This window comes from Oncorhynchus kisutch, linkage group LG3 (genome assembly GCF_002021735.2).
Source record: "Oncorhynchus kisutch isolate 150728-3 linkage group LG3, Okis_V2, whole genome shotgun sequence".
Lineage (NCBI taxonomy): Eukaryota > Metazoa > Chordata > Actinopteri > Salmoniformes > Salmonidae > Oncorhynchus > Oncorhynchus kisutch.
The window spans coordinates 64,165,368-64,183,796 of NC_034176.2; the positions used below are offsets into that span (position 1 = coordinate 64,165,368).

At 40.6% G+C, this 18,429-nt stretch overlaps 1 protein-coding gene across 3 annotated transcripts in view; it reads right to left on the reverse strand.

Annotated features, from left to right (window-relative positions):
* sbf2 (SET binding factor 2) overlaps positions 1 to 18,429 on the reverse strand; it is a 155,846-nt gene that overhangs the window by 105,476 nt on the left and 31,941 nt on the right. For all 3 annotated transcript variants that reach the window (XM_031810629.1, XM_031810614.1, XM_031810621.1), the window contains exon 2: positions 14,729 to 14,814. In XM_031810629.1, the coding sequence (XP_031666489.1) occupies positions 14,729 to 14,814 (86 nt within the window). The remainder of the gene's footprint in view (positions 1 to 14,728; positions 14,815 to 18,429) is intronic.

Sequence of the window (18,429 nt, forward strand, 5' to 3'; positions counted from 1 at the left end):
CCAACACAGACTGACCAACTCAAATAGACATAAGCCTTTTATATGGCAAACCAATCCGAACTTCTGTCTGCATGTCCAGCCAACTCATCTCAGCCAAGGTGGGGGTCTCAGCTTAAGTCTTCGTGCATGAAAGTAAAAATGTGTTAAGTGAATGATAGACCTACACTCTATCCATATCAAAACACCCTCATTCACAGGGGTAGGGAGAATTCTATTTCAGACAATCTAGGAAATTAACTTGAATCTAGGGTATGTCATACGGTGAATTCATGAATCCTCATTGGGGCTGGTATTGCTGTCGGGGGTACGCCAAAATAAAAACGTGATTCATATTAAAAAAAACTTGACTGAGTAGCTTCATTTCACTGCCAAAAAATACAATTAAACCACCTAGTGTTCAGCAAAACACCACCACAATGTCAAATACAGGTAGCCTAGTGAAATAATTGACATCCAATCACATTAACTGTTACTCTCGTGAGAATTCCACTAACGTAACTGCTGCTCATGTTGGTCTCTGTACTGATGGAGCAAAAACCATGACAGGGAGACATAGTGGAGTGGTAACGCACATGCAAGCAGTTGCTCCCGACACCACTTGGGTACACTGCAGCATCCACCGAGAGGCTTTTGCTGCCAAGGCAATGCCTGACAGCTTGAAAGACATTTTGAACACTACAGTGAAAATGGTTAACTTTGTTAAAGGCCCCTGAACTCTCGCGTATTTTCTGCACTATGCAATGATATGGGCAGCAACCATGTAACTATTTTACAACATACAGAAGTGCGCTGATTATCAAGGTGCAAAGTATTGACACTTTTTTATTGAGAGACATCTGGGTGATGTTTTTTCCTCGCCTGAATGATCTGAATCTAGGATTACAGTGACTCTACTTAACGTGAGGGACAAAATTGAGCCTGTTGGAGCTCTTCTGTATGCATTAACAAAGGACAACACACAGGTATTTCCATCATTGTATGATTTTGTGTGCAAATGAACCCAAGCTCACGAACAATGTCAAATATGATATAGCGAAGCACCTGAGTGAGTTGGGTGCGCAATTACGCAGGTACTTTCCCAAAACGGATGACACAACCAACTGGATTTGTGATCCCTTTCATGCCCTGCCTCCAGTCCACTTACCGATATCTGAACAAGAGAGACTCATCGAAATTGCAAAAAGCGGTTCTGTGAAAATTGAATATTAAATCTGATGCCACTGCCAGATTTCTGGATTGGGCTGCGCTCAGAGTATCCTGCCTTGGAAAATCGCACTGTTAAGACACTGATGCCCTTTGCAACCACGTACCTATGTGAGAGTGGATTCTCGGCCTTCACTAGCATTAAAACTAAATACAGGCACAGACTGTGGGAAATGATTTAAGACATACTCTCTCCAATACAACATTGCAGAGTTACAGTATGTGCATCCTTTCAAGCACACCCTTCTTATTAACCTGTGGTGAGTTATTCACAATTTGATGAACAAATAAGGTTTTATATGTAAGATGGTTAAATAAAAGAGCACAATTATTTATTATTATATTATTTGTGCCCTGGTCCTATAAGAGCTCTGTCACTTCCCACGAGCCGGGTTGTGACAAAAACGGTCTCATTCTTATGTTTAATAAATGTATCGTATAGTGTGAGTGTGTGGCAGTCTTAATGATGGCAAAAACCAATATTTGAGAGTGCGCTGACCCTGGTAATAGAAGGGGTATGCAGCTGGAGGTTGAATGTTTGAAGGGGTGCGGGACCACTGTCATAGGTTCTCAATGGATGAATTGCAAGCAAGTGAAATCGAATCAGTCTTGACATTCTGAATGCAGTAATCAATGTCAGTGGTGCTGTGGTTGGTCTCTGGTTACGGAGTTGAGGTGTATCCATCCTGAACTTGAGCTGGCCACATGTCACTCCTGTTTATGGGATACATGTTGTCCTTGTATGTCTGTTACATCTTAATTCCCTAGTCACAACAAGGACCAGACTTCTGAATCCATGACATTCCAATCCTGATGACTCCACTTAATGTTTACCGTCTGTGCACCTCCCCCTTACCATCTCCTCTTTCTGTGCCTCTATCCATCCTACTGTACATCAAGAGGTCAATGCTACAGCTGGGAATTTCCAGAGACCTCACAATACAATATTATCATGATACATAGGTGCCGATACGATAAATATTGCGATTCGCACAATTTTATATGTATTGTGATTCAATACTGAGATTGTTTTTGCAATTTCATGTTCCAAACATGTTGCTCACTATACACTGAGTGTACAAACACTAGGAACGCCTGCTCTTTCCACAATTGAGACAGATTGTGTATGTGTGCCATTCAGAGGGTGAATGGGCAAGAAGAGATTTAAGTGCCATTGAACAGGGCATGGAAGTAATACCAGGCGCACCGGTATGAGAGTGTTAAGAACTGCAACGCTGTTTGGTTTTTCCACACTCAACTGTTTCCCGTGTGTACATAGAATTGTCCACCACTCAAAGGACATCCAGCCAACTTGACACAACTGTGGGAGTCAACATGGGCCAGCATCCCTGTGGAACACTTTTGGCACCTTGTAGAGTCCATGCCGACGAATTAAGGCTGTTCTGAGAGAAAACAGGGGTGCAAACTCAATATTATGAAGGTGTTCCCAATGTTTTGTACACTCAAGTGTATGTTTGCTGCAGAGACGAGAGAGCATGAGAAAACGAGTTTTAATCAAAATCAGGGAAATAAGTGCTGAAAACATGTTGGTTCACCATTTAAAAAAAATTGAGAACAAGTTATAAATTGGAAAATACTAGAGCTAGCTAACGCTACCTACAGTAGCAAAAAAGTCAAATATCGATATATCGGGCCAAAATAATATTGCGATATGTACAGTTGAAGTCAGAAGTTTACATACACTTAGGTTGGAGTCATTAAAACTTGTTTTTCAACCTCTCCACAAATGTCTTGTTAACAAACTATAGTTTTGGCTAAAGTCGGTTAGGACATCTACTTTGTGCACTTGCGTCAAGTAATTTTTCCAACAAAAGATTTCACTGTATCACAATTCCAGTGGGTCAAAAGTTCACATACACTAAGTTGACTGACAAACAGCTTGGAAAATTCCAGAAAATGGTGTCATGGCTTTAGAAGCTTCTGAAAGGCTAATTGACATCATTTGAGTCAATTGGAGGTGTACATGTGGATGTATTTCAAGGCCTACCTTCAAACTCAGCACCTCTTTGCTTGACATCATGGGAAAATCAAAAGAAAATCAGCAAAGACCTCAGAAAAAAAATTGTAGAGCTCCACAAGTCTGGTTCATCCTTAGGAGCAATTTCCAAACGCTGAAGGTACCACATTCATCTGTACAAACAATAGTATGCAAGTATAAACACCATGGGACCGCTCAGGAAAGAGACGCATTCTGTCTCCTAGAGATGAACGTACTTTGGTGTGAAAAGTGCAAATCAATCCCAGAACAACAGCAAAGGACCTTGTGAAGATACTGGTAGAAACAGGTACAAAAGTATGTATATCCACAGTAAAACGAGTCCTATATTGAAATAACCTAAAAGGCCGCTCAGCAGGGAAGAAGCCACTGCTCCAAAACCACCATAAAAAATCCAGACTATGGTTTGCAACTGCACATGGGGACAAAGATCATACTTTTTGGAGAAATGTCCTCTTTGTCTGATGAAACAAAAATGGAACTGTTTGGCTATAATGACCATCGTTATGTTTGGAGGAAAAAGGGAGAGGCTTGCAAGCCGAAGTACACCATCCCAACCGTGAAGCACGGGGGTGGCAGTATCATGTTGTGGGGGTGCTTTGCTGCAGGATGGACTGGTGCACTACATAAAATAGATGGCATCATGAGGTAGGAAAATTATGTGGATATTTGGAAGCAACATCTCAAGAAATCAGTTAAAGCTTGGTCGCAAATGGGTCTTCCAAATGGACAATGACCGCATGCATACTTCCAAAGTTGTGGCAAAATGGCTTAAGGACAACAAAGTCAAGGTATTGGAGTGGCCATCACAAAGCCCTGACCTCAATCCTATAAAAAAATGCGTGGGCAGAACTGAAAGTGTGTGCGAGCAAGCAGGCCTAGTAACCTGACTCCGTTACACCACCTCTGTCAGGAGGAATGGGCCAAAATACACCCAACTTATTGTGGGAAGCTTGTGGAAGGCTACAAAAAAAACATTGGACCCAAGTTAAACAATTTAAAAGGCAATGCTACCAAATACGAATTGAGTGTACGTAAACTTCTGACCCACTGGGAATGTGATTAAAGAAATAATAGCTGAAATAAATCATTCTACACTGTTATTCAGACATTTAACATTCTTAAACTAAAAAGTTGTGATCCTATCTGACCTAAGACAGGGAATTATTACTAAGATTAAATGTCAGGAATTGTGAAAAACTGAGTTAAATTGTATTTGGCTAAGGTGTATGTAAACCTCCGACTTCAACTGTATCCATTTTCTCCCCCTTCACTAGTCAATGAAACAGTAGAGGTAAGCTTGTGTGTGGAGAGGAATATTGCAACAAGTGGCCTGCAGTGAACAAATCTCTGTGTTTGGGACAATAACATCGTTTTGACACACATCGACAAGTTCACTCAGGAAGTCCCTAACACCACAGGCTCTAGGCCTATGCAGAGCAGGACAGCCTGGCAGATGAGAGGAGTGGAGCATGGCGATATATATATATATATATGCCTAATCGTCACTTGCCTGAAAAGATTAGAAACACATTTTCAGAGCTTGAGTTGTAAACGCTTTTTCTTGGTGCATTCTTCATCTGTGGTTATTTAGTTTGCTGGGGGCCTGTTTTGACCACAAAATGCATTTCGTGCTAAGCCCCATCCGTTTTTTTCCCCCATTCTACAGATGTATTCCAAGCGTTAGTAAATGACTCATTTTCTTTTTTATGGCGTGGAGGAAATGTGCAAATAATAACAATTTACATACCAGCTAAAACTGGAGCCAAATTGCTTGGTGGGGTATGTTAAAACACTATGGTGTATCTTCATTAAAAAGTTCAAAGCTAGAATCCCATTCATTTGGCCTTTGACCAAAGTGTGTCACACTGCAGTGGGGACACCAGAACTGGCCCCCTTATAGGCTGCGTGCTGCCTCACTTGTCTGTACTTTCTCCATTAGCAAAAAATAAATACATCAACAACATATGAATGCTATTGGTTTCATCCAATTCTCTAATTGTCTTAAAAACATATAATTTTAGAGGAAGCGCACAATTTAGAAACCATGAAATGTATTAGTCCAAATGTGGCTGTTATAAATGTTCATATTTACTCAGCTTTTGGTTGCTTACTGTAATGCAATCTAATGTGTCACATATGGGCCAGTATATCTTCTCTCCAGTCTCAGACACATTGACTGAAGCTGCTCTTGGGGGTCTTCCACACGCACAATGCCTCCTGAATACCACATCACCACAAATCAACATGGAAGTATTAGGGGGGGTGTAATACGATAAACAAACACACACACGGACCATATATTGGAACCCAAGCACACATGGGTGTCCAAGGACATCTGAAGACATGAGTGATGTTTGGCTGAACTAGTGGTACTGCTTCTATATTTAACTACCACCCTACTGGGGATGGATGTTTGGAGGATGATGCTGTGAGGATGCGCTCATAGCTCATTGATCCCTAGGAGACAGAGCGTGAAGATGGCTCTGCAGTGTGATACATTAGTGCTATAACTCACAGAGCAGCTCAGCCATGACGGCCACCACCAGAGCAGACCCAGTGACTCACACAGGAAGAGACCACAATACCCCACAGCACAACATCCTCAAAATAAGTATATTTGTTCTTCACTAAGAGCTTGTGTCTCCTTTGTAAAATCCCATAAATACCCATGCATAAACAAGGTCTCTGGAATGTTCACCTAAAACCATTGACACTGGCCAGAGACCTTCAGACTTCCGCTGCAGCTCTGGCATCTACATTGCATTCATGTAGATTTCTGTCATTCATTAAAAGCACTTATTTTTTTTATTTTTTTTAAAAGGTCCCGAAGTCATTCTGATTCCCATGTAAAATAGCCATTTGAGTGACTAAAATATCATCCATAATATTTTGGGGGGATAGAAAATGTAAATAATTGAGAAAAAGTTCTCTCTCTCGGCTAACTACAAGGAAGTTTGAAAAGACAGGCTGAGTGGGCGGGAAGCTTATATTCATGAGCTCACCTTGACTGACAGCTCATTGAAATGTGTACCTATTAAGCCCAATTCCATCTTTTCTGCTGTTTAAGGTTTCAACTAATTCATCTGGTTGTTATATACATACATTTTGTTATTCTAAGCCAATCAGATGTTTAATTAAAACGTATGGCTTGGGGGCTAGAAAGGTTAAGTTACACATAATTGTCTAAGTTCCCACTAGTGGCCTAATTCAAAGCTCAGATAAATAAATTGTTCTGATATTTTTAGTACCTTTTGAGATAAGTCAGCATACCCTATTTAAAATTGAGATGTGACAAATAAAAATGTATTTGAATGCACCAAATACAACAGGTGTAGACCTTACAATGAAATATGCTTACTTAGAAGCATTTAAGCAACAATGCAGTTTTAAGAAAACACCTTAAAAAAAAAGTAAGAGAACAATAACAAATCATTAAAAAGCAGCAGTAAACAACAATAGCGGGGCTATATACAGGGGGTACCGGTACAGAGTCAATGCGGGGGATACCGGTGTCGAGGTAATATGTACATGTAGGTAGAGTTATTAAAGTGACCATGCATAAAAAAACAGAGTAGCAGAGCGTAAAAGAGGGGGGGGGGGTGGACGGTTGCAAATAGTCTGGGTAGTAATTTGATTAGATGTTCAGGAGTCTTATGGCTTGGGGGTAGAAGCTGTTTAGAAGGCACAGGACCTAGACTTGGCACTCCGGTACAGCTTGCCGTGCGGTAGCAGAGAGAACAGTCTATGACTAGGGTAGCTGGAGTCTGACCATTTTTAGGGCCTTCCTCTGACACCACCTGGTATAGAGGTCTTGGATGACAGGAAGCTTGGCCCTAGTGATATACTGGGCCGTACGCACTACCCTCTGTAGTGCCTTGCGGTCAGAGGCCGAGCAGTTGCCATACCAGGCAACTGATGCAAACCGTCAGGATGCTCTCGATGGTGCAGCTGTTAAAGCTTTTGAAGATCCGAGGACCCATGCCAAATCTTTTCAGTCTCCTGAAGGGGGAATAGGTTTTGTCGTGCCCTCTTCACGACTGTCTTGTTGTGCTTGAACCATGTTAGTTTGTTGGTGATGTGGACGCCAAGGAACTTAAAGCTTTCAACCTGCTCCACTACAGCCTTGTCGATGAGAATGTGGGCATGCTTGGTCCTCATTTTCCTCCACAATCATCTCCTTTGGCTTGATCACATTGAGGGAGAGGTGGCTGTCCTTGCACTACATGGTCAGGTCTCTGACTTCCTCACGATAGGCTGCCTCATCGTTGTCGGTGATCAGGCCTACCACTTTTGTGTCATCAGCAACCTTAATGATGGTGTTGGAGTCGTGCCTGGCCGCGCAGTCATGAGTGAACAGGGAGTAAAGGAGGGGACTGAGCACGCACCCCTGAGGGGCCCCTTTGTTGAGGATCAGCGTGGCGGATGCGTTTTATCTACCCTTACCACCTGGGGGTGGCCCGTCAGGAAGTCCAGGATCCAGTTGCAGAGGGAGGTGTTTAGTCCTAGGGTCCCTAGCTTAGTGATGAGCTTTGAGGGAACTACGGTGTTGAACGCTGAGCTGAAGTCAATGAATAGCATTCCCACATAGGTGTTCCCCTTGTCCGGGTGTGAAAGGGCAGTGTGGAGTGCAATAGAGATTGCATCATCTGTGGATCTGTTCGGGCAGAATGCAAATTGGAGTGGGTGTAGGGTTTCTGGGATAATGGTGCTGATGTGAGCCATGTCCAGCATTTCAAAGCATTTCATGGCTACAGACATGAGTGCTACGGGTCAGTAGTCATTTAGGCAAGTTACCTTTGTGTTCTTGGGCACAGGGACTATGGTGGTCTGCTTGAAACATGTTGGTATTACAGACTCAGACTTGTGAAAAGGCAGTGCTAATATATGCACATGGCATATTTCATGAGCATTCCTTGATGATATAGGTTTTTCATGCTAGCAGTCGTACCTGCATGTCACAGTCTCACAGTAGCAGCATATCTTGGCGAACTACAATTAAGTAATAATGCCAGAAAAGCAAGTGTTTGGAGGATATACTGTCACGGGTGTTAGGCCCAAGATGAAGTCGAGTGCTGGCAAACCGTGCCAATATATCCTCCAAACACCGGCTTAGAGGGCAATATCACTTTTATACAACAGATTATAAACATATTCAAATAACGATTGACATATTTTCATTCAAATATGCAAGGTTTATTCAAATCTCCGCTGTTGAAAAATTGTTAGTCTAAAATAAATGTTAGATAATGTCTAGAGGCTTTTATAGTGGAGATCAAGTTTATGAATTGAAAAATGTTTTTTACTGTAATATTACATTTACATAAGTATTCAGACCCTTTACTAGTACTTTGTTGAAGCACCTTCCTCAATCTACTCACAATACCTCAATGACAAAGCAAAAACAGGTTATAAATATTTGGATATTTATTACAAATAAAAAACAAATACCTTATTTACATAAGTATTCAGACATTGCTATGAGACTCGAAATTGAGCTCAGGTGCATCCTGTTTCCATCGATCATCCTTGAGATGTTTCTACAACTTGATTGGAGTCCAACTGCGGTAAATTCAATTGACTGGACATGATTTGGAAAGGCACACACTTTCTTAAATAAGTACAGCCTTGTAACCAACATCGGCGAAGATGTGTTTGCGGAGAGGCGTGGTTTAAATAGCTACTCTACTGATGTCAACATTTGACTGTAGGGTGTCAGCAAATATAATAAAGTTTACACTATTCATCTATGGCAAAGATAATTATAATATATACCCGGGAAAGCATGAACAACAGACAGGGATGTTGGACCATTGAAGAGGCGCAAATATGATGAAAACTACATTGATTTGGGGTTCACTTATATTGGGAGTAGAGCCTTTCCTCAGCGACAGTGTGTTATATGTGAAAAAGTACTTTCACACAACTGGATGAAACCTTCACTATAGACATTCACTATAGACATTTAGAAACAAAACATGCCAACTTCAAAAATAAGCCACAGGAGGTTGAGTGAAAACTAAGACAAGTTTCGAGTAGTAGGACATGTATTAAAGCAACAGATACCATTAATAAGAAGGGGCTAGAAGCGTCTTATATGGTGAGCTACCGAGTGGCTAGGACAGGCAAGCCCCATACTATTGCGGAGGACTTAACTCTTCCTGCTGCCGCAGATAAGGCTGAGACAATGCTGGGGGAAAACACAAAAAAAAACTATACAGACAATGCCATCATCAAAAACACTTTCACAACACATCAGTGACATGGCAGGAGATGTTTTGAAATAATTACGGCATGCGTTACAGCTGGACGAGTCAGACGTGGCGGGCCTGGCACAGATTCTGGTATATGTCCGTAACGTTTATGGGGGTCAATTAAGGAAGACATCCTCTTCCGCAAAGCACTGGAAACCAGAACAACAGGAGAGGATATTTTTAAAGTACTGGAAAGCTTGGTAATGGACTTTGGTGGTCAAGATGTGTTGGTATCTGTACTGATGGCGCAAAAGCCATGACAGGGAGACATAGTGGAGTGGTAACGCACATGCAAGCAGTTGCTCACGACACCACTTGGGTACACGGCAGAATCCACTGAGAGGCTCTTGCTGCCAAGGCAATGCCTGACAGTTTGAAATATGTTTTGGACACTACAGTGAAAATGGTTACCTTTGTTAAAGCAAGGCCCCTGAACTCTTGTGTATTTTCTGCACTATGCAATGATATGGGCAGCGACCATGTAACACTTTTACAACATACAAAAGTGCGCTGGTTTTCAAGGGGCAAAGTATTGACACTTTTTTTATTGAGAGACGAGCTTCAAGTTTTCACTGACCATATTTTTCACTTCTCTGACCGCTTGCATGATAATGAGTTTCTCACACGACTGGCCTATCTGGGTGATGTTCTCTCTCTCACCTGAATGATCTGAATCTAGTATTACAGGGACTCTCCGCAACTTTACTCAATGTGCGGGACCAAATTGAGGCTAAGATTAAGAAGTTGGAAGTCCTAAGTTGGACAACTCACAGGTCTTTCCATCATTGTATGATTTTTGTGTGCAAATGATCAAGCTTACGGACAATGTCAAATGTGATATAGCGAAGCACCTGAGTGAGTTGGGTGCGCAATTACACACTTTTCCAAAACGGATGACACAACCAACTGGATTCGTTATCCCTTTCATGCCCTTCCTCCAGGCCACTTACCGATATCTGAACAAGAGAGCCTCATCGAAATTGCAACAAGCGATTCTGTGAAAATTGAATTTTAATCAGAAACTACTGCCTGATTTTAGGATTGGGCTGCGCTCAGAGTATCCTGCCTTGGCAAATCTCACTGTTAAGACACTGATGCCCTTTGCAAACACGTACCTATGTGAGGGTGTATTCTCAGCCCTCACTTGCATGAAAATGAAATACAGGCACAGACTGTGTGTGGAAAATGATTTAAGACTGACTCTCTGTCCAATACAACATTGCATAGTTACAGTATGTGCATCCTTTCAAGCAAACTGTTCTCATTAACCTGTGGTGAGTTATTCACAATTGTCAATGAACAACTAAGGTTTTAAATATAAGATGGTTAAATAAAATAGCAAAATGGATTTTTATCATATTTTATTGTGCCCTGGTCCTATAAGAGTTTGTCACTTCCCACGAGCCGGGTTTGACAAACACTCACACTCATTCTTATGTTTAATAAATGTATCGTATAGTGTGTGTGGCAGTCTTACAATGATGTAAAAAAATGCTGACCCTGGTGCTAGAGAGTGTACTCAGATGGAGGTTGAATGTTTGAAGGGGTACGGGACTATAAAACATTTGGGAACCACTGATCTAGGCCAATAGCCAAAGTCTATTTTTATAGCAGACACCAATGTTCCTTCAAATTTCTGGTCTGCTGAGCTCAAACTTCTGTGCAACTTCCAGCACGAGTTCACTGTGAACACTGAGGCTGTACAGGCTTTAAGTACATTTTAAAAGTTGCCAAGTAGGCTACTGTGGCTATTTCATCATAATGTAGGCCTACCAGACTGGCCTACCATCAAAAACAATGGAGAAAATGCATCCCATAACATTGTAACCTGGGAATAGTAGTTTTATCATTCAGCCTACATTTTCTCAACATTTGATATGGACTTGGCCTATTAAGACACTTTCAGTTTAATGCATGCTGAATTTCTCCCACCGCACTATGATCAAACGATGAATGAATTTGATGGAGTTCTTGGCTCTCAGAAGGTTTAAAGTTATTTTTAAATAACCCCAAAACATGGGAGGCCTAATGTAATAATGAGAAAGATAGAAGAAACAATAGCAAGATATAAAAATCTAATGAGAAATTTGAACAAACCTTACAGTTAAGCAAAGCATTAAAGACTAAAAACGTATGCATGCATGAGGCCAGAAAATTAAAAATCCCTTCTTGCCGTTGTGAACCAAACAACCAAAAGCCTGATCCTACTAACTGAAACATCATAAAAGCATTAAGACAAATTAAAGTTATGAAGAGTATTCTGAAAGCTATTCAAATAGTGTTTATTGCCCTAAAGTTGCCACTTTTAAAAATGGGAATAATTATGAAAGTCGGAGTCTGTTATTCTCATTCATAGATTTAAAATTTAATATTTTTTAGGCCACAAGAAGTGAAATTTAGCAAACAATATCAAGATGACGAGTCCAAAGAAAAGCTTAAACTGGCCTAAACTCATTTGCACATTATTCTAGAAATGTGCAACCTACCTACAACACATATAGAGCCCAGGCTAATAACAGAGAAGAGGATGAGCTAAAAATACAACTCAGTTTATAATTATTCAGTTTTGAGGACAGCAGAGTCTCTCTGCAGCCCATTATGATTACAACCCATCACAAAACCTACAGTCAGCTAGACTCATTGCCTGTGTCACTCGCTCCATCTCCACGATTCGGCACACACAGACATCCAAGATAGCAAAGGCCTCTCTCTTTCATGCCACAGCTCCACCAGAGTGGAATAGGCTATTTGAAAAGATTTGAGTCTTGAAAATATATTCTGTCAATGTCATGATACTTTTCACTGCTGAATACCAACTGCTGAAGTCCTATTTTCAGGTTCGTGAAGCAACTGCTTTCTATACCGCTCAATCTGGTCTTCCCTCAGTCTCCCGTGTTTTTCGCCGCACAGACCGGACAAGTTTAAGCAGGAGTTCAATGGATTATGGTCATTGTAGTTAATTACTACAATTTCTGCACTAAACTATGTCGAAAATTGGCCTGTTGGAAACTACAACTCCCTACTACATCACACAGTTCAGGCTTCATCTGATTTCTCTCTCATCTTGCTCACAGGGGGAAAAACTAAAAAATTAAATGGAATTCAAAAAAATTGAACAGACATCAGTCAATTAGCTGTTTAAAAAACAAAAAACAGAGTTTTGTTTAAAATTAATATATATATAAAAAAAAAAGATATATATATATATATATATAAATAAATATATAAATAAATATATATATATAAATATAAATAAATATATATATATAAATATAAATAAATATATATATATAAATATAAATAAATATATATATATATATAAATATAAATAAATATATATATATATAAATATAAATAAATAAATATATATATATAAATATAAATAAATAAATATATATATATAAATATATATATATATAAATATAAATAAATAAATATATAAATATAAATAAATATATATATAAATAAATAAATATATAAATATAAATAAATAAATAAAAAATAAAAAAAAATATATATATATATATATATATATAAATAAATAAATAAATATATATATATAAATAAATATAAAAATAAATATATATATATATATATTTTTCATGTATTTAATAAATTTAAAAGAAAAAAAGAAAAAAAAATGCTCAGTACTACTCGTCCCAAACTGAGGGCTATGCCAAAAATGTGGACATTGAGTAACATAAAAACATGTGGCCAGTTTGTGGGTTATGTGAAAGCATTGAGTGCTAAATGTAACAAAATCCATAGTTGGGTGTTGAGGAGAGAGAAAAAATGAAATTGACAGAACTAGAACCTACTGTATAACAGAGGAAGAAGAAATGTCCATGTGTATCCACTTGGCATTAAAAAGGCAGAGTAGTTTAGCCTCCATGAGGGGAGAAGTGCATATGTGAACATAAACAAATGTTAAAAATGATGCAGCGATCGCATCTTTAAGAAATTGTGCTGATTTTGCTTGTTCTAACTAAATGCTTAAGTAGTTCCTGGAATCTATCAAAGTTATCGGGTAATTAGGGTCTTCGCGGGACAGCGGCATTCAAGAGGCGCCTTGCTCTCCTCGCTGTTGACTGTGGGCCAAAAGCATCCTAATTTAAATCATTTAGTATGTCCAAGTAAACAAACAAATAAACAAACACGCGGGCAAGCCCCATTGGCCATGCGCTGTCAGGAGAAAGAACACTGTTGAACTGTGGGAGGCTGCCTGGGCCAGTGAGTTTACTGCTAATGCTGCCCTGGATATTGATTTCCAGATCTCTCCAGACCCAGATAAGCAAATATTTGGTCACAATGAGTGCAATGATTTGTGCATGATGGTAACAGGCCCCATGTCAAGTCACCCTCGGAGGAGAGGGGGCTGGAGAAAGATAATGAGAGTGACCAAAGGGAGAGAGAGGGATGCAACTCCCTAATACAACCAAAAAAAGGAAGATTGGGACACCCAGCAGAGAGAGCGATAACAGGCTGGACATAGCTGAGGATTCTGGGAGGTGGGTAAGAATGTCCCAATTAGTGGGTTGGCGGAAAGGGTTGAAAGGGTTGAAACAAACTCTTGAATAAACAATCATTATGCATTTGTTAATACAGGAAATGTCAATATTTGCTCTGCACCCTCCAGAAGAACATGCATCCTGGGAACATAGGAAGATGCCTCAACTGCTGCTCCACTCCTGGGGTTCTTGTCAGTATGATATGGCAACAGAACATTTCACAGTGCACTTCACAGGATTTTTTTAAATTAAAATTGGTCAAAACTGTTCCGGCAAGTCGGGAAGTTGGCACTGTGAGAAGATTAACCAGGGGAACACTGCACAACCTGTACAAATGACACATCAACCTCCAGAAAGTTCCAGAAGAGCTACTAGAGAGGGCTCCCTGAGTGAACAGAGCGCTCCAACAGCATGATTGGTTGGAGTACCGTAGCTTAACAAGCACATTTTCCATTTGCAGACAAAATAACCACTAAAATGGTGCTCACAGTCACAACAGGAAATGATCCAAATCTCTCCATTTTTGTTCTGTCAGGCAGTGCCCCATGTGTCCATTAGGTCAACTCAAGTTCTGCGACGAGAAACCAGAGCTATCTTCAATCTTTGCTTGCAGTATTAAACCCACACCCATCAAACATGCAGACTGAGGTAGGGAGGTTAATGTGGGGAAGCAAGCAACTCACTACCACAGCTATCACAACAGGGTGCATGAATAAGTCAGTTTCAGTAAAATGTTATGTACTCACCATCTCCACCCCCTGGGGAAACACTGTGCCCTCCCAGTCCTTTTTGGGGAAGCGCTGGATTATCTTCCCACATCCTTCTCCTGCACCTGGAAATGAAACAACAGCAATCAATGGCAGGGAAACCTGGCATGCCAAGGATCTGATCTGATGTCAAAGTGTCCTCCACCTAAGGAGTAGCCTGAATAATATCTACAATATTATGGAATTCATAACAGAGCTCTAGGGCCTATACCACCAACAGGAAGAGGGAAGAGATAAGCTCCTCTAGTTAACAGACAGATGCACTGTGTACGGTGAATTATGCATGGGTCAAGATAATGTTCTGTGGAAAGGACACTTTACATAATAAAAGGTCAGCTTTTCACATTGTTAAAAGGACATAGTGGTTGTGAATGGCCCTAATAAAACTATTTTTCCAAACAGTAGAGGTGAAGGGGGCATTCAAGGACGCACAAATAATTTTGATGTAAGATCACATTTCCAGACTTCCTAATTGGCACAAATCGGTTTGGTGCATTCTTTCAGGTCCACAGTGATGATTCTCCTTACATTTTCCATCTTTCTCTTCATTCTGTAGGAACACTTCAACCACAAGAGGAAAGCACTAAGGAGTAGCACTACAGGGTCATAACGGCAGAACATTCATCCTGTGCTTCTCCAGTGGTAATGTATGAGGGATTGTGTTGCTCCTGAGTGCTAACAAATAACCCAAGATTGCCATGTTAAAGAGATACTTCTGGATTTTGGCAATAATGCCCTTTATCTACGTCCTCAGAGTCAGATGAACTCATTTTAATATGTCTCTGTGTCCAGTATGAAGGAAGTTAGAGGTAGTTTTGCGAGCCAATGCTAACTAGTGTTAGCGCAATGACTGGAAGTCTATGGGTATCTGCTAGCATGCACATAGACACAAAAATGGTATCCACGAGTTGGTATCGGACTCTGGGTGAGTAGATAAAGGGCTCCATTGCGAAAATCCCACAGTATAACTTCAAAATGTAAATGGTGAAGCAATCCTACAAGCCAATTGCCAACCCACACTAAGGGGAAGACAAAACAGATATGTTTACAAACTTAGCCTATTATTTGCATCTGCACTAGCAGACGCCACAATAAATAAATAGGCCTATTTCCAAATCAGTGAGCATGGAGCCAAAGCCCTAATGTAGCCAAGTCGCCATTGAAAAAAACAAACTTGAAAGCATCCAGAACCAATGTGCAGGGAGTGTAAATGAGTTGACTGAGTGAAATTGAATTCAAATGTGACACTGCCATCAACATGAGAAACAAACACGCATAGAGGTTAAAAGAATGAAGGTGAAATGCATCAACAGATCTGGAATCGGTCACAGCCAATAAATAAATTACAGGGTTGGATTAAATCAAGATGTTTCACCGAGAAAGTGGCCAAAGATTAAGTGCGAGAAACTGAACCCGGACCGCTAACACAGCAAATTACAGAAGTGAGAAGGCCATCCATTTGGGAGTGATCCACTCTGACAGCATGATTCAAGGAGAGGAGGATGAGGAACGAAAAAAGGAAAAAGGGAGAGAGAACCCTCCTCAACCCCAGCATCTGCCAGGTAGGTCACCAATTAGACAGCCCAGGGAAATATCTGCAAACAAGAGGTCGGATCAATAGATTGTGGTGGCAGAGAGAGATGCAGTACATGGCTGATCTGCTGAACACTGTCATCTCTTTATTCTCAGTTCGGTTTTCAATGCATGGTTGAGCCGACAAAAGGATGATTGCTGCGCGAAGCCTATTGCTCTGGATTTTGATTGGTAGAGAGATTATAGGTCCATTCAGCCTAAGTATTCAGTCTATTAATGCAGACTATATGGGGCAATATATACTGAACACAAATATAAATGTAATATGCTAAAAAATGTATTGACTTACAGTTCATAAGGAAATCAGTCAATTGAAATAAAGAAATGAAGCCCTTTATCTATTGATTTCACATGACTGGGCAGGGGTGTAGCCATGGCATAGGCCCACCCACTTGGGAGCCAGGCCCAGCCAATCAGAGTGATTTTTTTCCAACAAAACTGCATTAGAGAGAGAAATACTCCCCCGTTTCATCAGCTGTCCGGGTGGCTGGTCTCAGACGATCACGCAGGTGAAGAAGCCGGATGTGGCAGTCCAGGGTTGGCGTGGTTACACATGCTCTGCAGTTATGGGGCCGGTTGGACGCACTGACAAATTCTCTTAAAACAACGTTGGAGGCAGTTTATGTGTTGTGTGATAAAACTGCACATTTTAGAATGGCCTTTTATTGTCCCCAGCACAAGATGCACCGTTGTAATGATCATACTGTTTAATCAGTTCTTGATATGCCACACCTGTCAAGTGGATGGATTATCTTGGCAATGGAGATATGCTCACTAACAGGGATTACAAAAGTATTCAGATCCCTTGACTTTTTCCACATTTTGTTACAGCCTTATTCTAAAATTGATTAAATAAAACAAATTCTCTGCCATCTACATAATTTTTGCAAATTTATTAAAAACAAAAAACAGAAATATCTTATTTACTTAAGATTCAGACCCTTTGCTATGAGAGTCAAAATTGAACTCCGGTGCATCCTGTTTCCATTGATCATCCTTGAGATCTTTCAACTGGATTGGAGTCTACCTGGGTAAATTCAATTGATTGGACATTATTGGAAAAGCACACACACCTGTCTATATAAAGGTCACACAGTTGACCGTGCATGTCAGAGCAAAAACCAAGCCATGAGATGGAAGGAATTTTCCTTAGAGCCCCGAGACAGGATTGTGTCCAAGCACAGATCTGGGAAAGGGTACCAAAACCATTCCAGTTTTGGCTTTGTAATTATTGGGTAGTGTGTAGATTGATCAGGAACATTTTAGAATACAGGTCTTAATCTAACAATATGTGGAAAAAGTCAAGGGGTCTGAATACTTTCCAAAGTCACTGTAAAATACATTTGTGCACAACATTTTAGAGAAATAAGCTTTGTGTGTGTATGGAGAATTTCTGAGATCTTTTATTTCAGCTTATTTTACATTGCGTTTATATTTTTGTTCAGGATATTTCAACATCTCAATGATGTTCAGTACACCACTTTACACTTCCCTTCTGCTAAATCCTTCTTCCTTGTCTCCTGATTCTACCTCTTCGACCCTACTCTCTTCCCTTTCAGCATCCTATGACTTGCACGGTCTGCTTTCTATCCCGACCGGCTCCGCCATCCCCTCCTGCTCCGTGGCTGAGTGACTCATTGCAAGCTTACAGAACAGGAATCCTGGTAGCTGAGCAAAAACAGAGAAACTAAACTTGGAGGACCTATCGTGCATTCACCTACTCGTCTCTACCTCTGCACCTACTGCTAAAGCCACTTTCTACCACTAAATGTCAAGCTTCTGCCTCTAACACTAGGAAACTCTTTCCCCACCTTCTCCTCCCTCCTTAATCCTCCACCCCTCAACCCCTTTCAATGAGTAGCAGATGTCAACCTTTTTAACCACTCAGCCTATTGAGTCCACTGGTCTCACTCACACAGAACTACCCTACTCCTTGACCTCTTTCTCCCCTCTCTCCAGATGACATCCTGCGACTAGTGAGGTCTGGCCGCCCGACAACTTGCCCACTCGATCCCATCCACTCCATCCTTCTCCAGACCATCTCTGGATACCTCACTTCCCTCATCAACTCATCCCCGACCACTGGC